Source organism: Bufo bufo, chromosome 1 (genome assembly GCF_905171765.1).
Source record: "Bufo bufo chromosome 1, aBufBuf1.1, whole genome shotgun sequence".
NCBI classification, from domain to species: domain Eukaryota; kingdom Metazoa; phylum Chordata; class Amphibia; order Anura; family Bufonidae; genus Bufo; species Bufo bufo.
In genome coordinates this window covers 676372204-676394728 of record NC_053389.1, presented here as the reverse complement: position 1 = coordinate 676394728, position 22525 = coordinate 676372204, and the positions used below count along the sequence as shown (strand labels likewise).

Here is a 22525-nt window from a genome sequence, read left to right as displayed (position 1 = left end):
ATGGTCAGCAGTGAACTGCATATCCTTATTAACAAAATTACTGCTACAGGTTTAAAAAATAAATCCATATTTGACTTGCTGTTGATACATGTTATCTTATGATACTTTTTAGTATTGTGCTTATGCCTTTTATTAATTAATTCTCTGTTTGAGAATTACTATTATTGCTCATGTTGAGCCTAGATAGACATTTTTCAAAAAATATATTCTCATCTTTCAGCAGTCTCTGCATACTTCCCTAAAGACACTTTGGGGGAATTTAACAAGCCCTTCACTCCAGAATTCTGCTTTCAAAAAGTTGCACAATAGGGCTTTGTGACTTACAGAGCTTACTTGCGCAGACATTTAGCATTTTCACCCCACTCATTACAGTTTTGAAACGTGGTGTATTTGAAATCAAGCTGATTTAAAGGGGTTGTCTCACTTCAGCAAGTGGCGTTCATCATGTACAGAAAATTAATACCAGGCACTTACTAATATATTGTAATTGTCCATATTGCCTCCTTTGCTGGCTGGATACATTTTTCCATCATATTTTACACTGCTTGTTTCCATGGTTACGACCACCCTGCAATCCAGTGGTGGCTGTGCTTGCATACTACAGGAAAAAGCGCTGGCCTCTCTGGTGGCCAGGACCACGAGAGCGCACATAGGCTAGTGCTTTTTCCTATAGTAGGCAAGCACGACAACCACTAATGAATTGCAGGGTGGTCGTCCAGCCAGCAAAAGGAAGCAATATGGATAATAATAATAATACATTAGTAAGTGGCTTCCTCTACATAATCATTGTTATTTGACGAAGTTAGACAACCCCTAGAAGCCAGATTTATCAACTGCATCTTAATAAAAACACGCAAAAATTGTCACTATCTTACTTCAGTAAAGGGATAGAGTAGCATCTCAAGACGGAAGTGTTAGACGTACAGATGCACCACATTTATCAAACACTAGCAGAATGACCCGGCTTCGCATGGGTATATTGCGTCTATTTCATTTAATGTTTGTGTGTGTGGTTAAAAGATATCCACAGTGTCCCCTAGAAAAAAGTGACCTCCACAACTTCCTGCCCCCTTAAAGTTGACCTCCACAGTGCCTGAACCTCCTAACAGTGACTTCCACAGTGGCCTGACCCATTAAATGTGACCTCCACAGAGGCCCACCCCCTTAACAGAGACCTTCACATCCTCCTGCCCCATTAACAGTGACCTCCAGAGTGCCTCAATCCCTTAATAGTGGCCTTATAACGGGGAAGAACTCATGAAAATGAATTGTTATGGAAACGTGGTGTAACGTGGTATGTCATTTAGGATATAACTGCAGAACCTGCAAGCTTCAATTGGCTAATAGGGGTCATGTGATGGTGCCATATTTGCATTTTTTGGAAATATCTCAAGAACGATTTGTCCTAGAGAACTGAGACCTTTATGAAAACCTTCCCATGCACCCGATGTACCTATCTGCCAAATCTGGTGTCCAGAGGTTCAGGTGTTTGGCCATGCGTATGGAACAGACAACAGACAAATTAATTTTTAGACGTAGAAGAGATTCACATTTGTCACAAATTACAGAAATGCTGATTTTTGCAAAACTGACTTTAAAAGTTCTCCTCGTGATAAATCTTTGTTTCCTGCAGAACTGAATATCATAGGGTTGTATATTTAGATGCATGCTCACAACCTGATGTCTCCCTGAAAAGTAGTAAAACATAATGCATTAGGTGAGAAGGAACAAAAAACTGTAACTCTAAGAGCAAGTTCAGCTTCAAATCAGCTCCAAAACACCTCATAAAACATACTCTTGGGGCAGAATCAGCGCCGAATCTAACATTGAAATTAATAGGAAGCAGAAAAAACTTCCATGAAAGTCCATGTATTTTTTTTTGTGCCTATTCCACACGTTTTTTGGCGCAGATCTTCTTCAAATCTGCTTCCAAAGCCTGTAGCTGAAAATTTAGCTTTGTACTGAAGTGAATGCTTTTTTTCACACTGAAAAAAGGCACGTTTTCTGCGCTGATTTTTTTTAAAGTGTGTATTTCAAAATCAGTTGTGTTAACTTATCTTACAGTTCCTTGTATTTTTGGGTTACGCTTACCATGATCGGCACATTTGACCTGTAAATGACCATGCATTACTATCCAGTTCCCTAACCTTCCTCTTCGATAATCTTATGTGTGCTGCAAGCCATGAACATTATACTGTTATATTGGCATTTATAAAAGGCATGTTTCCTTTTTTTTTTATAAAATCAAATATACCAATGTGATTATTTGGTAGGGGTTATACAGTCCTGATCAAAAGTTTTAGACCACTTGAAAAATGGCAAAAAATCATATTTAGCATGGCTGGATCTTAACAAGGTTCCAAGTAGGGCTTCAACATGCAACAAGAAGAAATGGGAGTGAGACAAAACATTTTTTGAGCATTCAATTTAATGAAAACAACGAATAAACTGAAACAGGCTGTTTTTCAGCTGATCAAAAGTTTAGGACCACATTCCTTCAAAAGGCCAAATCTGTGCAAAGATGTGGATTCATTGTCATTTTCTGTCAGGTAGTCACACGTTGTGATGGCAAAGGTAAAAAAACTCCCTTTTTGAACGTGATCGGGTTGTTGAACTGCATAAGCAGGGTCTCTCACAGCGCGCCATCGCTGCTGAGGTGGGACGCAGTAAGACAGTCATTTGGAATTTCTTAAATGATCCTGAGGGTTATGGAACAAAAAAGTCAAGTGGAAGACCCCAAAAAATTTCATCAGCACTGAGCCGGAGGATCCAATTGGCTGTCCGTCAAGACATTGGACGATCCTCGACCCAAATTACGGCCCTTACTGCTGCTGACTGCAGCCCATAACCATCAGACGGCATCTGAGACTGAAGGGCTTCAAAAGCAAAAAACTTCTTCAAAGACCTCGTCTCCTTGAACGCCACAGAACTGCTCGTTTGGACTTTGCAAGAGAGCACCAAACATGGGACATTCAAAGATGGAAGAAAGTTTTATTCTTTGATGAGAAAAAATTTAACCTTGATGGATCTGATAGTTTCCAATGTTACTGGCATGACAAGCAGATCCCACCTGAGATGTTTTCTACACGCCACAGTGGAGGGGGCGCCATAGTGGTCCTGGGTGCTTTTTCCTTCAGTGGAACAATGGAGCTTCAGGAAGTGCAGGGGCGTCAAAAGGCCGCTGGCTATGTCCAGATGTTGCAGAGAGCATTCCTCATGACTGAGGGCCCTCGTCTGTGTGGTAACAACTGGGTTTTTCAACAGGACAACGCTACAGTACACAATGCCCGCAGGACAAGGGACTTCTTCCAGGAGAATAACATCACTCTTTTGGCCCATCCTGCGTGTTCCCCTGATCTAAATCCAATTGAGAACCTTTGGGGATGGATGGCAAGGGAAGTTTACAAAAATGGACAACCGTTCCAGACAGTAGATGGCCTTCGTGCGGCCGTCTTCACCACTTGGAGAAATGTTCCCACTCACCTCATGGAAACGCTTGCATCAAGCATGCCGAAAAGAATTTTGGAAGTGATAAACAATAACGGCGGAGCTACTCATTACTGAGTTCATGTTTGGAAGTTGGATTTCTGTTTTGGGGGGGGGGGGGGGGGGGGTTTTAGTTTTTTTTGGAGGTGTGGTCCTAAACTTTTGATCAGCTGAAAAACAGCCTGTTTCAGTTTATTCGTTGTTTTCATTAAATTGAATGCTCAAAAAATGTTTTGTCTTACTCCCATTTCTTCTTGTTGCATGTTGAAGCTCTACTTGGAACCTTGTTAAGATCCAGCCATGCTAAATATGATTTTTTTAGCCATTTTTCAAGTGGTCTTAAACTTTTGATCAGGACTGTATTAGGATGATAAAGAGGTGACATGGACATTTTTCGCTATAAGGCTAGGACTACACAGTGTCATTGGTCGTGGTCAGGATTGCAGAGTAGTTGGGATCCCATAGAAGTGTATGCGATCACCGCTGATCTGCAGTCCTGGCCACGGCCAATGTCGCTGTGTAGCCCTAGCCTTAGTAGCACAGCATGTGACCATTTCTCCCACAATGTATATACAGTCACCTATTCAGCTCATATTGTATCCCCTCTTATCTGTCCTAATGTTTCATTGTGTGTGACCCACACACAGAATAGGGCAATGACTTGCTCTTTGTTGTGTGATCATTGACCAACACCACTAGCAGTTTATACTTGGTCTGTATCAGCACAATCGCATTACATTTTTCAGGTGTTCTTTTTTCATTTTCCAGTAGTGTATTTGTGTATTTTGAGGACTTTATTTTTATTGGGTTCATGTTACTTGCATGTAGTTTTAACTAGACTAGTTGTAAATTACATTTTATAGACACACAAAAATACTTACCCAAGGCCTTCTCAGATGTAAAACCGACTGCAACCCCTGAATTGCAAAAAATCTAACACTGCTATTTTTTTTGCGATTCAGCCGGCAATCCTCGCTGCAACCAGTGTCGCCGTGTAGCCCTACCCTTAGCAGTGGATCTGCACCTTTTTTTTCTAGCACGAAATACACTCCAGATTTGAGCTTTATTTGCTGTAACCATTTATGCCATTAATTAAAGCTATTTTAACCATGGATGCCAGTTTGTAAAAGTGGAATGATAAGTGGGCACGTGAAATATATACATTTTATTTTCTATATTAATTTTAAAAAATATATTGAATCCATTATTCATATAATATGCAGTACATTTTGTATTATCATGTGCACTTAAATAGACTATTATCACCGAAGAAGTGAATGTGTAATCTTCTGAGCCCTCTACTTATACCATCATAAGGAAGCAGAGGAAATTCGTCTTGCAAAAATGTTAAAGAAGAACAGTTTAGATGATAAACATGCTGATGGTAGATTTCGATCCTTTTATAATGTGAATAGCATTAATGGAATGTGCTTAAGCCTTAAAATAACCACAAACATAGGGTATCAAGGGGAGGACAATGACCTGGGAAGGGAAGTGATTCCCACTACACCCCACCGAATACTAAAAGCCCCACTAGCAGCCCAGCTCCTTTCTAGCAGGCCCTAAAACCACCTTTACTAATTTATGTTAAGAACTTAGTGCCAAAGATTGAAGTCTAAAGTGTATTGGCTGTATTAGGCCTGGTTCACACCTGAGCGTTTTACAGTGCGTTCCTACGTGCTGTAAAACGCTCAACAGGCAAAAACCCATGTTTCCCTTTGGGCATGGTTCTTACCTGCGCGTTTTGCAGCGCGTACGAACGCGCTGTAAAATGCCCTACGCCCAAAGAAGTACAGGAGCTTCTTTGGGGCGTATTGTTGCGCTTTCGCGCCCATAGACTTCAACGGGAACGCGGCAAAATGTATCCTCGTGTGCACGTAGGTTATCGTACATGGCCCAGAACTGTCCTCTTTGCTGTCGGTTCGCAATCACAGGATGGACCCAGAACCGTCGCCTGCTCAGTCTCCTTCTCCTCAAACACATTATATGCACTGCTGCAACTATTGCTGCAGTTCGTCGTCGTTTGCAGAGATCCATGGTTTAACAGACTGCAACCAACACACTCTCCTCTGTACATAAACACACAGGAAAGGGTGATGGTTCTCCGCAGGAAGTCTCTTTCATTGGACACCTCAGTGTAGACATGGCTGTTTTTCATTGGACGCCTCTGTGGTCAATCACGCCTCTGTGGTCAATCGCTCGCTTCCTATTTCCAAAAACGCGCTGTAATATGCCCCGAAAACGTCCAACAAAAACGCGTGTGTCAAATACGCTCAAGTGTGAACCAGGCCTTATACTTTAATTGTATATAGCCAGGAGAGGAATCTGGATTCACAGTCCCTGAAATTAATCTACAGTACTGTCACAAATGAATTACAATCCTAAATCCGCTATCGTGCCCCAAAACGGTTTGCCTCTTTAGCGGCCTCTAGGGGTAAGGGACACAGAAGGTTCAACCAGTTAATATATGAATAATGGGAAACCTGCACATTTCCAGTTTTCCAATGAAACGGTCTTCAGAAAACATTACATAACTAACTGGAGGAACTGTTTTTTTTGTTCAGGTGTCAGCATGGTAGAGACTGGCATTTAACACCGTTGTTAGGACTGAAGATAGAAATGACAATGTTCAGATCTGAGGATCAGCAAAGTTTGTTTTAGACTTTTTCCAGTGTTTTCCAGGTTTGTTTGCTGTGCTTTATCACAGACATTAGCTTCAGCTTTGAAATGCTTTTATGATTTGTAGATATAAGATTTAATATGTGTGTAACCATAAATTACATAAGAACGTTTGCATATCCGCTTGATTCTAAGGACCTGTCCCGTTAGCACCAGAGCATGTATGTCTTGTGTAGTTTGCATTTTACACATTTACCACAGTTACCCCTTAAAGCTGCCTTACACATTCATTAGCTATCAGCCAAATGTTTGCTAAGCCGACAGTTGTCCCTCCTGACTCCCCCATAGACATCCACATTCGGTTCAACACAACCTGTATGGGTGTTCAATAGGGAGAAAGCAGGTGCTAGATGCCTCTAGCATCGTCTTATCTCCTGGTTTAATAAAAGGATCCAGTGAGTGAACGTATTCAGTTCACTATATACTATCCTTCTCTCCTCCAATATCATCTAACGCAGGGGTGCACAACCTTTTTTGGTCTCGGGGCCGCATTGTCACATTGCTCTATTTCAAGGCCGCAAAAAAAAAAAGTTAATCAGCACTTGTTTGCATCAGCCTATTACACAGGCTGATGCAAAGTAAATGGGGAGGAATGATCACTACCACAGTCACTGCTCCCTCATTCAGTTCTGTTGATTATTGGCAGCAAATTCCTGATTACACGGTGAGATATGCACGGTGACAATAATTGTACGTCTTTCATCCTGATAAAACATGCAAATCAGCCGACAAACGAATGATCGCTTGTTTATCAGCTGATCAGCAGCAGTGGCGTGCCTAGGCTGTTTGGCACCCGGGGCGGGTCCTTTCTTTGGCACACCCCCCCTCCCCCCATACTTTAAGAAAATCGTAACCCCTCACAGAGTAGTATTGCCCTCATTGTTTTGTACAGATGTGTGCCAACATTGTGCCCCCTTTATAGTAGTTATGCCCTCATTGTGCCCCTCTCACAGTAGTTATGCCCTCTCTGTGCCCCTTTCACAGTAGTAATACCCTATCTGTGCCCCTTCACAGTTGTAATGCCCTCTTTGTGCCTCCTTCACAGTAATAATGCCCATTGTCCCCTTTTACAGTAATAATGCCCATTGTGTCCCATCACAGTAATAATGCCCTCTGTGTCCCCTCCATAATAGAAATCCCCATTGTGCCCCCTTAATAGTAGTAATGCCCTCTGTGTTAGTAATGCCAATTGTGCCCCCTTCACAGTAATAATGCCCTCTGTGCCCCCTTCATAGTAGTAATGCCCTCTGTGCACTGTGCCCCCTCCATAGTAGAAATGCCCATTGTGTTCCCTTCACATTAGCAATGCCCATTGTCCACCCTCCAAAGTAAAAATGCCCATTGTGCCGCCTTCACATTAGCAATGACCATTGTGCCCCCTTCACATTAGCAATGACCATTGTGCCCCCTTTAAAAACAAAAAACAAAAAAACATGCAAACACAGTACCTACTCACCTTGTCCCGTTCCAGAAGCTCACATACTTCTCTTCTCTGCCGGCACAGATCGCTCTGCAGCACTGTGTGGGTGGAGCTTATGAAGATTCCCGGGCTGCAGGTTCCGCCCACACATGCTGGCAGCGCGATCCGTGTCTGCAGGCTGAATGGTGGAGCGGGGAGAAGTCTTCCTACTCTACCATTCAGAGCGCCGCCGGCCTGAAGGAGAGGAGGAGCGCAGAGCAGTGAGTGACAGAACTGCAGCTCCCTGTGCTCCAACAATGAGCGCTTCCATCTGTATTGATGGAAGCGCTCATTGCTTCTGGCCCCCACCTGAGAGCGATACCCGGGGCGGACTGCCCCGCACGCCTCTCCCTTAGTATCCCACTGCTGCAGAGCGCTCCTTGAGAAGAAGGCAGAAGTGCTGATAAACTGCGCCTGCCTTCTCCTCGGCTCCCCCACTCTCACCAATAGCCAGGGACCCGTCCTGCTTCAGACTCCTGCTATAGTACAGGGGCAGGAGCGGTCATCCTTCCCTGTGTGGCGCTCCAGGAAGAAACACAGCTGATCGCATGATCAGCTGTGTTTCTGTCCAGCAGGACGGGGGCCGCAAACCTTGGCTCCGTGGGCCGCATGCGGCCCTCGGGCCGCAGGTTGTGCACCCCTGATCTAACGTGTTCATGGGGGCCTTTAATGTCTGTCTTAGATTTGATTCTTAAAATATGCAATCTTGCGCAGTCATACATATTGCTTAGGGTGTACATGAAGGTTGGTGCATGCTTCCCCTGCTCAAAAATTGCTCAGTCCCTTGTCTAGTTTCCAGCATCTGCGGTTGACCAGAACAAGTGCTCAGTCCTGAGAATAGGTCATCAAAATCGAAGTCCCCAAAATCCCTGTTAGCACTATTAGTAGACTCTGAGCCAACCAAATCGAAAAAGAAATAGTCAAGACTAATAGATCAAAACAAGCCAAGATGTGAAACAGACCATTGGTCTGTAGAAAAAGGGGTGGCGTTCAGTAGTCTACAGGCAAAGAACAGACGATCAGAGTCCAACCCTATTGCTTTGCTCCAGTGGGGTGGAGGGTATGGCATAGTATTCCAGCATTGTAATCATAGGATAGGATCAGAAAAGTTTCATAAAACATCAAATAAAAAGTAATGACTTATTACCAGTGACTGGTGAAATGGATGCAGACCACAGACCACACATTCAGGGACATGATTCTTTCTATTGGACATGGAAGAATATGCCATGTAGGTGCCATGCAAATTAGGTGAAACTGGCCGTGGCCTTTCAAGGTTTGTGTGTCATGAGAAACTGTCCTATCCAGTGGTATGGGCCTCTCTATTATACAGAGTGACTAATGACAGATGTGAGAAACACATAACTCCTGAGAACATGAAGGCTATTCAGGTCTAAGCTTACTACAACACGGGAGAGCGGGTTTTGATAGTACCTTGATTTTGGAACCACATGTCACAAACAAAGCTGCTGTTGCTTAGGGTTGTTTCTGACCCCGATATGCTAATTATTAGCTGTGGGATATACTTTGTCTAGCATTTTATACAAAAAAAACTGTAAAGTTCAGCTTAGGCAACAGATGTAGCATGTAAATGTCCTGGAACCTCCCTAGAATGGAGTAAGTTATGTGCTCTCATCTAAAAACCAACTATTATATCTAAAGATAATTATGAAACCCTATCCCTTTTGACCGGTCTAGCTCCTCCTCTTTACTTCTCGGCTGTAATTCCGTGTACTAAGTGCATACTATGCATATGTTGTTCTTGTGTGGCACCTGGCAACTATTCTGAGCATGACGTAGCCACATAAACTTACCCATTGAGTACCTTTGCTTTTCTCATGCATGTGGCTTTTGATAATAATGCCAAAGCAACTGGATGCAGTTTGGCTTTTAACACAAGTTGTGCTTGCAGTATGTTGTCCCGGGATCCTGTTGGTGTTTGTATGTGCCTTGTCTTAGTGCCCAAGATCAGAATGTTAATGCCGATGCTTGTTTTTTTTATTTCCTCAGAACTGTTGTCTATGCCAGCTGTAAAAAGATTTTCTGTGTCGTTTGCAAAGCATCCGACTAATGGTACGTTTGCTTCCTTGATTTGAAGTGTTGCCTCACACTATTAACCCCATTTTTATTTTTCCGTTTTTTCTTTTTCTGTCCGTTTGCCATCCAACAAGTCTTGTTCGTGTTGATATTGTGATGTGGACTCTTCCTCTCCTTTTTACCATCATTTTTCTACAAGTACGTTCATGTCCTTTTATGTCATATTTCCTCATCCTCATCTACCAACTTTATCCATTAGTAAACAACATATACAACAAGCAATATTCTGTAGCCCAGGATAAAGGAAACACCATGCATTAATTTGTTTGCTGGTGTCTGATACGGTACCGTACTAGGCCCACGGTTCCAGAATATTAATTACAATATGAAAGCAAACAAAAAATTTTTTAGGAAGATTTGCCCTGCTTATCTGAAAAATTCATTATATATACCCAACCTTTTCTTGTGAATATAAAGGAGATCTAGCTTTGCCATTGAAAGTTTAATAAACTAGTGTGATTTAAATATTTAACTGTAAAAACTTTAGAAACTTTAAAGGATAACGGTCATGTTTTCATAAAAAAATCTATTTTAACATATGTTACTGCTGCAGCAGCATTATGCATAAAGAGATATTTAGGTTCTTCACATACCACAGTTTTCCTTGAGTTTTCCCCTTAGTTATGGCTGTCTTGAATCCTACAATATGAGGATCTTCTCAAGATGGCTCCTCTGCCAGTTCTCTGAGGCCAAAACTGCCTTCCCTTACTTCTCATACATACTTGCTGTAGCCAGCCAATCAGATTGGATTACTGAGAGACACGCCTCCTCACTCTGAAGCCTAATGCAGGCATGCAGTGTGAAGGACCGCCCCTCTGTCTTCTTAGCCAGAGACAGACAAGCCATAGCAACTGTCTTTTAAGGGAGCAGTGGAAAGGGACAGGAGACATTAATGAAAGCTGTTATTATAAGGTAATTACAGATCTTTTAGCAATCACTGACAGACTAACTCGGGTATACATGCCTAGCTCTAATAAACTAGCAAATAAAAAAAATATGACAGTTATCTTTTAAACTAATTCCGGTACCAGGTAGTGTACTAAAACACTGGTGCAAGCTTGTCTTTCTTAAATGTGATCTGATATGCCAGAGCTCTCAGGTGTCCAGTGCGCAGTCCCAAACCTAGTAAGTGCTCAGTCTCATTAAACCTTGTTCAGTGCCTCTTGCTTGCTTTTAATTGTTCCAGTGATGTCCAGTGCCACACTCTCCTGCGCTGAAATAAAGGGCAAGAGGAAGGCACTTGCCAGTTTTGAGACTGCCTAATTTTATTGCCTTTGGACCTCTGTCCAGGAAAACAAAATTACTGTCTGGTGCTGGAATTAGTTTAAGGGGTTTTCCTGGAGTTTTACACTGACCTATTCTCTGGATAGGTCATCAGTATCTGATCGATGGGGGTCCGACACCCGGGACCCTCTGCAATTAGCTGTTTGAGAAAGCATCGGCGCTCGCAGCAGCACTTTGGCGTTCTCTCAGCAAACCAAGCACAGCACCATACATTGTATAGCGGCTGTGGTTGGTATTCCAGAGCAGCACAATTCACTTCAGTGGGGCTGAGCTGCAACTAGGCCATGTGACTAATGAACGGGACGTCACATGGCCTAGGCAAAGCGGTTAGACGGCTCTGCCACTACTGTGAGCGCGGAGGCCATCTCAAATATCTGATCGGCAAGGTTCCTACTGTAGGTGTCGGACCCGCATCCATCAGATACTAATGAGCTATCCAGAGGATACATCATCAGTGTAAAACTCCTGGAAAACCCCTTTAATAGGCAGAGGAGAGCAGACAGTCTCCCTTTAAATTGTTGCTGTTACCCTGATCAAATATATTTAAGAATCCAATAGACCCTAGGTTATACATGTAGCACGTTTAATACCTACTGCTCTTTGGAAGCTGTTGGGGTCTTTGTTGTGACAGCTTAGTTAGTACAACTTTTGTAAATTAGAGGAAGAACTGTTTATACCGTTTAAAAGGCGATAAATACAACTAAGGATGCCATGCAAAATCAGTTTTATGAAAATAAAATGGCTATCAAGTGATTGTCCAGTCCAAAATATTTATTTTCAAACTTACAGAACATTTGTTTAAGTATTCGTGAAATTATATCTCGTGAAATTATTTAGTTTAAATTTGGACCAGAAATCAGCTGATGTGGCTGAAACCCCAATGGTGACGCTGTAGTGGATGCTGCCTCTTGAGAGAGTTTCTCTGCTTTGGCTAATAGAAGTAGTCTCTCTATTGCGTCAATTAGTTTTTTTTCCTTATTCTAAAGAATAGAAGAGTTAAATCCTTATTCATTTAATTGAAGCATTCATTGAAAATAACTTAACTTTCTAATAATTGTTCTATTTTAATGTAGTAATACACTCATTGACAATAAATAATGCACCAGGAAGGAGTTATTGGAATGAAACTTTCTATATGTGAATTTAATGATGATATATGTAAGTGATTACAATATCAGAGCAAAACAATAAGTTTATTGGGGAAAACTAGTAACCTATTAGGCCGCCTCTAGCCTGGATACAAGATGTAATACGGTTGGCCATGGAGACATACAGTTTCTGTATTCTGGGCATGTCGGCCCTGTGCAGTCATAGGTTGCTTAAGGTGGTGTCCCAGCTAGTCCCATACATGTTTGGTGATAAATCTAGAGAAGTGGCAGGCCAAGTAAGTGCTGCAGTCTAGCAAATACAATCTTGGAAAACCCTTGCAGTTTGTAGGCAAACATTAGCAAGACAAGCGGCCACAGGATGTCCTGTGCATATCGCTGAGCTGTTAGTGTCCCCCATATCACTACTAGGGGTGACCGACTGTCATATGTGATGGCTCCCCATATCATCACACCAGCAGTTGGGGTACTGTGTGGCTCCATAGCAAAGGCAGGTTGAAGGGCTCACCACAAGGCCTCCATACTCAAACGTGACTGCTGTGGGATCCCAAACAGAACTTGGATTTGGTGCTAAAGACAATACAGTTCCAGTGCGTAGCAGTCCATGTTTCTTGTTCATGACACCACTTCAAACTAAAACAATGGTGGTTGGCTGTCAATGGCAGGACTTGTAATGGGCTCTTTGATGTCAAATTTCCCTCTGCTAAGTGCTGGAAATTGTCTGGACAGAGACAGGGGTGTATAAGGAATGTGTCCCCTTTGTCTGGATGGTGGACAATAAAACTGTGGGAGGTGCTTGTCGACAGATCAAATGATCCTCTCTACTGTGACCTGTCTGGGGACGTCTCGGTACGTCCGTGACAGCCCATCCTGCTTCTCTGTCCAATGATGCACCTTCTCTTAAAGTCAGTTGGGCAAAATGTCTTTGAGTGCGTAGTAGATGCATGTCTAGCAGTCAATGACCCCTCATCTAGAGAGAGGTACAGTACTCAAAAGTAGCCTCTGAAAGCCTTTGGGGGAAACACTTTTATGCCCAGTGTCTAATCAGACCACACTTGTAATTGTTTACATATCTGCCTGAGACACAGCTACATGCTGAGCTTTCCAGCAATCAGTTATTTGTATCGGGGTGCGTTATTTTTTTGTCAATGAAAGTATTTTTATAATACTAGTATCCAGATGTAATATAATAGTAGAAAATAAGCCATGTACTTTTCTAAAACAACCTGAACATATTCCTATCTTTTTCTTAGTGAAAAATGACTGTAGTTGCTTTAACTAAAACATCATCCTTCTGCTCTGTTTGTTAAGGTGCTTTTCTTTTCAGGGTTTCTTTTCAGATTTTATTAATTTGAGTCTTTTATTTTCAAATTTTTTTCTTATTTTGTGGCACAATCTTTTTGCTTTGTTCCTGATAGAATTAGGTTGTCAGGTGCAAGTGGACTTACTATAAACCTAAAAGCTGCAGTAAAAAAAACACACTTTTTTTTATATAAAAAATTAGAATTGATTGGCTGAATGTTGTGTAATTTACATTTTTAGAATTTTAAAATGCAACTTATGAAAATGTAGGGCCCGTTCACGCAGTGGAATTTGAGCGTCAAATTCTTCTGCATATACCGCGGCAGTAACCTCTGAGAATATTGGAAGCCAGAGACCACTCATCCGCTGCCGGAATTCCCATGTGTGAATGGGCCCTTAAACTGTTATCTCAGCAGTTTTTGATTTTTTTTTACATTTTGTATAGTTTTTTTTGGCATTAAGTGCAATCCATTTGTTTACTGCAGCTTTTAGTGTTTTTCCCTTTTCTGGGTAATAAAACAATTTTAAGGCTCACTATAAGGAGAAACTTCAGCATATGTAAGGTAATCCATATACTTTCTCTTGTTCACATTGAGTTTTTCCATTAACAAAATTTTACTGTGTTCCAGAAGTGAGCATTTGTATCCTGCACAAACATTGCCATTTTGCATTTAGACGTAGTGTGTATGTACACTAAGCATCTGTATTTTATGATGTACGTTTTATTTTAAAGGGGTTATTCCATGACTAATATACAAAATAATAAATCTGATAGTATATGCCGATCTCTTTCTAACAAAGCTAGAACCAGCCCTGTACCTCACATGGATCCAGAGATCGCCACATTTTTTGCTCTACTAGATTTATATCAAGCTGACAGCTCAAGGGGAGTGCAGTTCAGAGAGCATGTCCATTCTGCTGCAGCTTTCTACCTATCACAGCCCAGGAGGTGGTTGAAGGATGAAACTGAGCATGTGCGGCCTTCTCATTGAGCTGGACAAAGAAATAAGAAAAGAAAAAAACAGCAGGTGGCGCTATACAGATACATTTTAATGAATAAATTTGTGGCTGCGTAAAATTTTTAATTACATGCAGTTACAAAGGTGTTCACTTCCAGGTGCTGGTTTGAAAACTGTAGAATATTGTTCATGGGACAACCCCTTTAACCATCCGTCCAGCCCTAATGCATTCTGAGTGGACGCGGATCCGCTCAGAATGCATCAGTCTGGCAGCGTTCAGCCTCCGCTCCGCTCAGCAAGCGGACACCTGAACGCTGCTTGCAGCGTTCGGGTGTCCGCCTGGCCGTGCGGAGGCAAGCGGATCCGTCCAGACTTACAATGTAAGTCAATGGGGACGGATCCGTTTGAAGATGACACAATATGGCTCAATCTTCAAACGGATCCGTCCCCCATTGACTTTCAATGTAAAGTCTGGACGAATCCGTTCAGGCTACTTTCACACTTCGAATTTTTTTTAAACTATAATGCAGACGGATCCGTTCTGAACGGATCCAAACGTCTGCATTATAGGAGCGGATCCGTCTGTGCAGACATCAGACGGACCCGCTCTGAACGGTAGTGTGAAAGTAGCCTTAACTAGTCAGGTTGAACATGTTGTTTGAGCTGCAGTCAACATATTAACGAGCAGGAGATGAGCAGACTGATGAATACTTTATGGGAAAAGTTTCAGTATAACCTATTTTATTCATTTGTACTCCTGCCGATCCTGGGTTAGTGAAGTCCAGGAGGTGGTCCTATCAGTGACTGACAGCCATCTCTGTATGCAGTCATAGGGAGAAGCCTGTCAATCACTGATAGGACCACCTCCTTGACTTCAAAACCCAGAATGAGCAGGAATTTAACTGCATAAGGCCTCATGCACACGACCGTTGTTGGGTTCCGTGTCCGTTGTTCCGTTTTCCGTGATTTTCTGCGGACCCATTGACTTTCAATGGGTCCGTTGAAAACTCGGAAAATGCACCATTTGTCATCCGCGTCCGTGATCCGTGTTTCCAGTCCGTGAAAAAAATATGACCTGTCCTATTTTTTTCACGGACAACGGTTCGTGGACCCATTCAAGTCAATGGGTCCGTGAAAAAACACGGAGGCACATAAGATTGTCATATGCGTCCGTGATCCGTGTCCGTTTTTTTCCTATCATTTTCAAGGCAAACTTGACTTAGATTTTTTTTTCACTTTTCATGTCTGGTGATCCTCCAAAAATCAAGGAAGACACACGGAAAAAAAAACGGACACGAATCACGAAACAACGGAACCCGGTTTTGCGGACCGTGAAAAAATACTGTCGTGTGCATGAAGCCTAAAATACAGAATATACTAAATCCTTTCCCATAAAACTATATATCAATTATGCTCAGCTCCTCCTGCTCTAGACTGTGACAGCTTACATTGCATTTTCCTGGTGATGGGTTCCCTTAAACATTCCATTTTGAATTGTTTATCCCTTAGTATTGTTTGTCAGCATTTAGCTTCAGCCTCTACGGTAACATTTTTGGTAAAATTGCGACATTGCTATGACTTGGATGTAGGGCTGGGCGATATGGCCTGAAATCTATATCGCGATATAATTTGAAGCATATGCGATATAACAATATATCACAATATATTATTTTCTTCTGTATGTATACAAATTACATGGCCATCATCATCCATGTCCCCCAGCCAGCGCCATCAGCCCCATGCCATTGCCATCATCCATGTCCCCCAGCGCCATCAGCCACATGCCATTGCAGTTTGCCATCATCCATGTCCCCCAGCCAGCGCCATCAGCCTCATGCCATTGCCGTTTGCCATCATCCATGTCCCCCAGCCAGCGTCATCAGCCCCGTGCCATTGCCACCATCATCATGTCCCACATCCAGCGCCATCTGCCCCATGCCATAGCCATCCACCCCCACACCCCCCGGTAGATTCGGGCCCCTGCTAATATACTTACCTTTCCTGCAGGGTGCGCGGCTGGCTTATGGAGTCCGCAGGAGACGGACCGCGTCTTCTTCCCAGCATTTACTGGTAGGGACCTGACGTCACACACAGCGTGCACGCAAGGCTCTGCCCAGTGCAGCGCGGTGCAGAGTCAGGAGGCCACGGAGCGGTGAGTAAGAAGCTTCTTCAATTCACTACCGCTCCGTGGTCATCTATCGCGATATGGCGATATAGCTAAAATCTACAGGGTGGGCCATTTATTTGGATACACCTTAATAAAATGGGAATGGTTGGTGATATTAACTTCCTGTTTGTGGCACATTAGTATATGTGAGGGGGGGAAACTTTTCAAGATGGGTGGTGACCATGGCGGCCATTTTGAAGTCGGCCATTTTGAATCCAACTTTTGTTTTTTCAATAGGAAGAGGGTCATGTGACACATCAAACTTATTGGGAATTTCACAAGAAAAACAATGGTGTGCTTGGTTTTAACGTAACTTTATTCTTTCATGAGTTATTTACAAGTATCTGACCACTTATAAAATGTGTTCAATGTGCTTCCCATTGTGTTGGATTGTCAATGCAACCCTCTTCTCCCACTCTTCACACACTGATAGCAACACCGCAGGAGAAATGCTAGCACAGGCTTCCAGTATCCGTAGTTTCAGGTGCTGCACATCTCGTATCTTCACAGCATAGACAATTGCCTTCAGATGACCCCAAAGATAAAAGTCTAAGGGGGTCAGATCAGGAGACCTTGGGGGCCATTCAACCGGCCCACGATAACCAATCCACTTTCCAGGAAACTGTTCATCTAGGAATGCTCGGACCTGACACCCATAATGTGGTGGTGCACCATCTTGCTGGAAAAACTCAGGGAACGTGCCAGCTTCAGTGCATAAAGAGGGAAACACATCATCATGTAGCAATTTCGCATATCCAGTGACCCCCTTAGACTTTTATCTTTGGGGTCATCTGAAGGCAATTGTCTATGCTGTGAAGATACGAGATGTGCAGCACCTGAAACTACGGATACTGGAAGCCTGTGCTAGCATTTCTCCTGCGGTGTTGCTTTCAGTGTGTGAAGAGTGGGAGAAGAGGGTTGCATTGACAATCCAACACAATGGGCAGCACATTGAACACATTTTATAAGTGGTCAGAAACTTGTAAATAACTCATGAAAGAATAAAGTTACGTTAAAACCAAGCACACCATTGTTTTTCTTGTGCAATTCCCAATAATTTTGATGTCACATGACCCTCTTCCTATTGAAAAAACAAAAGTTGGATTCAAAATGGCCGACTTCAAAATGGCCACCATGGTCATCACCCATCTTGAAAAGTTTCCCCCCCTCACATATACTAATGTGCCACAAACAGGAAGTTAATATCACCAACCATTCCCATTTTATTAAGGTGTATCCATATAAATGGCCCACCCTGTATATCGTTGCCCGAATTTATGGCGAAGAAAGGAAGTGTTTAGGGAAGAAAGTTGTTCGCACTGATTGCAAGTTGTAATTCTTGTGAATCATATACAACTTGTTTTGTGCGAGTTGTGGTAATGCTGCATTTTTACTGCCAGTCACCTCCTTATTAGTTACTGAGTACCCTAGCTACCTTTATTGAAATTCATATTAATCTGTCAGAATTTGACCAAAATACTTAGGCTACTTTTACACTAGCGTTTTTTGCGGATCCGTCATGGATCTGCAAAAAGTTTCCGTTACAATAATACAACTTCATGCATTCGTCATGAACGGATCCGGTTGTATTATGTCTTCTATAGCCATGACGGATCCATCTTGAACACCACAGAAAGTCAATAGGGGATGGATCCGTTTTCTGTGTCAGAGAAAACGGATACATCCCTACTGACTTACATTGTGTGCCAAGACGGATCCGTTTGACTCCGCATCGTCAGGTGGACAGCAAAACGCTGCCTGCAAAGCGGAATGGTGACTGAACGGATGCAAACTGATGCATTCTGAGCGGATCCTTTTCCATTCAGAATGCATTAGGGCAAAACTGATCCGTTTTGGGCCGCTTTTGAGAGCCCTGAACAGATCTCGCAAACGGAAAGCCAAAACGCTAGTGTGAAAGTAGCCTAACAATGGTTGATTCCAGTCTCAGACTGCAGTTTCAGTCTCCCATTTGCGCATGTATAGGCATATACTAGTAATATGTAAAATGAATGAAAAAAATTATTGTGCAGCACTGGCGTCTGGTGGTTTATTCAGCATAAATTCACACTAGGGCTGGCAGTAAATTCTGCCGATTTTTATATTTTATGGCACATTTTGAGATTTTGAAAACTTTGCCTAGTAGTAAAAGAAACTCCATGTGTTTGACTAAAGTATAGGAGAGATTACTTATAGAGGCTCCCCTATTTGTGGTATTCTTTGGGAGATGGAAATGCTTGAGACCCCATAATTTTTTTTGTTTGCTCTTTACTTTTATAGTTGTTAAAGGGGTATTCCTATAATGGTGAGTAGTGGCATATTTCTTTGGTATGCAATCACTTATTAATCGGTGGAGGTCCAACCGATGTGACCCCCTCACAATCCTTAAAATAAAGGAGCAGCAGCACTTACTAAGCACTGTGATGTCTTAAAGGGTATCTCCGGAAATTAAGAAAATAAAAAATACTTAAATATTACTTCATTATAAATATATTGCCAAATACCTTTCATTAGTTATAATGGCTTGTTTTATCTGGGGAGAAATCATTAGGAAAAATGCCCACCATCCTACTAGTACACACAAAACATGTCCTAATTACACAGGAAGACAAGTTAAAGAGATGTGCCCTCTTCCTCTCTTACTTGTCAGTGATTATGATCCTGAATACAGTTTAATATGATCTTTAGATGGATCTCTGTACATGAAGGACGAGAGAAGGGTGGGGCTGTGAATAATGAGCAGCAGCACTTGTATGCAGTCTCCATTACCACAGCCCCACATTACCTGTCCTGTCCGTCCTCTCTGTACTTCATGTCTCCTCATGAACTCCATTCCTACAGAGATTCAGCTGAAGATCTTATAATCTGTATTCAGGATCACAATCCCTGACAAGCAGAGAGGAGGATGAGGCAGCTCTTTTCCTCAGTGTTCTGAAGTAACTCGTCCTGCTGTGTGATTAGGACAGGTTTTGTGTGTACTAATAGGACAGCGGCCATTTTATTTCTCATAATGATTGCTCCCCAGACAAAATGAACCATTATAGCAAATTAAATATATTTGGGCATATACAGTGAGGAACAGAAGTATTTGAACACCCTGCGATTTTGCAAGTTCTCCCACTTAGAAATCATGAAGGGGTCTGAAATTCACATTTTAGGTGCATTCCCACTCTGAGAGACCGAATTAAAATTAATTTATTTGTCTAGCACTGTTGAACATAAGTATTTGAACACCTGAGAACATCAGTGTTAATATTTGGTACAGAAGCCTTTGTTTGCAATTACAGAGGTCAAACGTTTCCTGTAGTTCTTGACCAGGTTTGCACACACTGCAACAGGGATTTTGGCCCACTCCTCCACACAGATCTCCTCTAGATCTGTCAGGTTTTGGGGCTGTCGCTGAGCAACACGGAGTTTCAGCTCCCTCCAAAGATGTTCTATTTAGATCTGGAGACTGGCTAGGCCACTCCACAACCTTGATATGCTTCTTACGGAGCCACTTCTTGGCTGTGTGCTTCAGGTCGTTGTCATGTTGGAAGACCCAACCACGACCGCATCTTCAGTGCTCTGACTGAGGGAAGGAGGCTGTTGCTCAAAATCTCAAAATAAATGGCCCCATTCATCCTCTCCTTAATACAGTGCAGTCGTCTTGTCCCCTTCGCAGAATAGCACCCCCAAAGCATGATGTTACCACCCCCATGCTTCACAGTAGGGATAGTGTTCTTGGGATGCAACTCATCCTTCTTTTTCCTCCAAACACGACGAGTGAAGTTTAGACCACATGACTTTCTCCCATGCCTCCTTTGGATCATCCAGATGGTCATTGGCCAACTTCAGGTGGGCCTGGAAATGTGATGACTTGAGCAGGGGAACCTTCCGTGCAATGCATGATTTGAAACCATGACGGCGTAGCGTTCTACCGATAGTGACCTTTGAAACTGTGGTCCCAGCTCTTCTTATCTCATTGACCAGCTCCTCCCTTGTAGTTCTGGGCTGATTCTTCACCTTTCTTATCATCAGTGATACCCCACAAGGTGAGATCTTGCATGGAGCCCCAGTTCGAGGGAGACTGACAGTCGTCTTTAGCCTCTTCCATTTTCTAACAATTGCTCCAACAGTTGATCTATTTTCACCAAGCTGCTTGGCAATTGCCCCGTAGCCCTTTCCAGACTTGTGGAGGTTCACAATTTTGTCTCTGGTGTCTTTTGACAGCTCTTTGGTCTTGCCCATGGAAGTAGTTGGCGTCTGGCTGACTGTGGGGTGGACAGGAGTCTTTAAAGAGCTCAGACAGGTGCTACTAAGTTAGATTAATGAGTGGAGTAGAGGTGGACTTCTTAAAGGCAGGGGTAACAGGTATTTCAGAGCCAAAATTCTTGCTGTTTCTCAGGTGTTCAAATACATTTGTTTAGCAGTGCAAGACAAATAAATTCTTTAAAAATCATACAATGTGATTTCCTGATTCTTTATTTATTTATTTTTTTATTCTGTCTCTGAGTGGGGGTGCACCTACAATGTAAATTTCAGACCCCTCCATGATTTCTAAGTGGGAGAACTTAATTGCAGGGTGTTCAAATACTTCTGTTCCTCACTGTATTTATACAAAAGTAATATTTAAGTATTTTCATTTTCTTAATTCCCGGAGAACCCCTTTAAGGGTAGATGTGCATTGTGCATACTAGGCATGGATTTTCCATGCGGATATTCATGTGAAAAATCCAAAGTGTAATCTAGTATCAGCTAAATAGATAAAAAAAATGGGGCAGAATTTTTCCACTCAGAAAATGACCTGCAGTGTGAATTTTAAAATCAACAGCATGTCAACTGTTTGTTCAGATTCCCTGGGGAAAATCTGCATCAAAATCCACAACACATGTAGATTTTGGTGTGGAAACGCAGCAAAAAGCGCATGGAACATCCGCATAAAATTAATGAATAAACTACACTCCTGTGTGCGTGTACCCTAACAGTATTTCCATGTACAGAGATGCTCCTGGACATCTGAAAATTGCACCACATCCCAATTATCTTGAATTCAGTTTTGTATACATTTACTGCAAAGCAGCTGATTGGGAGCACCGCTGCGCTTGGTGTGTGCCAGAGGGACCTTGGTTTCCCGATATGTGGGGTTCTACTGATTTGTGAGGGTCCAGTGGTTGGATATCATCTGATCATAATGTTATGGCATATACTATCAGTATACTATAATAGTATACAATGGGAATAGCCTCAATAATGTCTTTGAGACAGTCTGTGAGAAGCAGTAAGGTGGTGCAAGTCTGTATATTGTTTAATGGCAAAGATATTAGCTTCATCACACTCTCTCAGCTCTCATGGTTGTCTCAGGAGAAAATGATTCACCATAATATAGATCTTATATGAACCTGTATAATAGAGGAACAGGCAATATGCTAGCCATGACAACTGAAAGATTGATGCGACGGCGCAGGGGTTTTCTCCTACCTACAGTACTTTTAATAAAATAGACACCTATAACTAAACAGCCCCATAGAATTGAAGGCAGCGCGCAAGCATGTCTGCCTCCCCATTCAAACTGGGCAACACAGGCCACCGTTCTCGTGATCAGTGGTACCCCTGCCAATCAGACACCCCTATCATGTGGACTGGGGATAAGTTGTAATGGGACAACTGCCTTAACCACCTCAGCCCCCCTAGCTTAAACCCCCTTAATGTTTATTGCTCGGTCATACAACTTACCACCCAAATTAATTTTACCTCCTTTTCTTCTCATTAATAGAGCTTTCATTTGGTGGTATTTCATTGCTGCTGCCATTTTTACTTTTTTTTATATTAATCAAAAATGACCGAAATTTTTGCAAAAAAATGACATTTTTCACTTTCTGTTGTAAAATTTTTCAAATAAAACTACATTTCTATATAAATTTTTCTCTAAATTTATTGTTCTACATGTCTTTGATTAAAAAAATGCAATAAGTGTATATTTATTGGTTTGGGTAAAAGTTATAGCGTT

General features: G+C 42.3%; 1 protein-coding gene across 11 annotated transcripts in view; it reads left to right on the top strand.

Annotated features, from left to right (window-relative positions):
* The window catches only part of PPIP5K1 (diphosphoinositol pentakisphosphate kinase 1), a 276308-nt gene that overhangs the window by 205984 nt on the left and 47799 nt on the right, over nucleotides 1-22525 (top strand). For 6 of the 11 annotated variants that reach the window (XM_040414088.1, XM_040414089.1, XM_040414092.1 and 3 more), the window contains exon 27: nucleotides 9635-9697. The exons of 4 other annotated variants lie outside the window; for them this stretch is intronic. In XM_040414088.1, the coding sequence (XP_040270022.1) occupies nucleotides 9635-9697 (63 nt within the window). Of the gene's footprint in view, nucleotides 1-6050; nucleotides 6169-9634; nucleotides 9698-22525 lie in introns of those variants that run through there. One more of the 11 variants, XR_005775595.1, reaches the window with a different exon arrangement.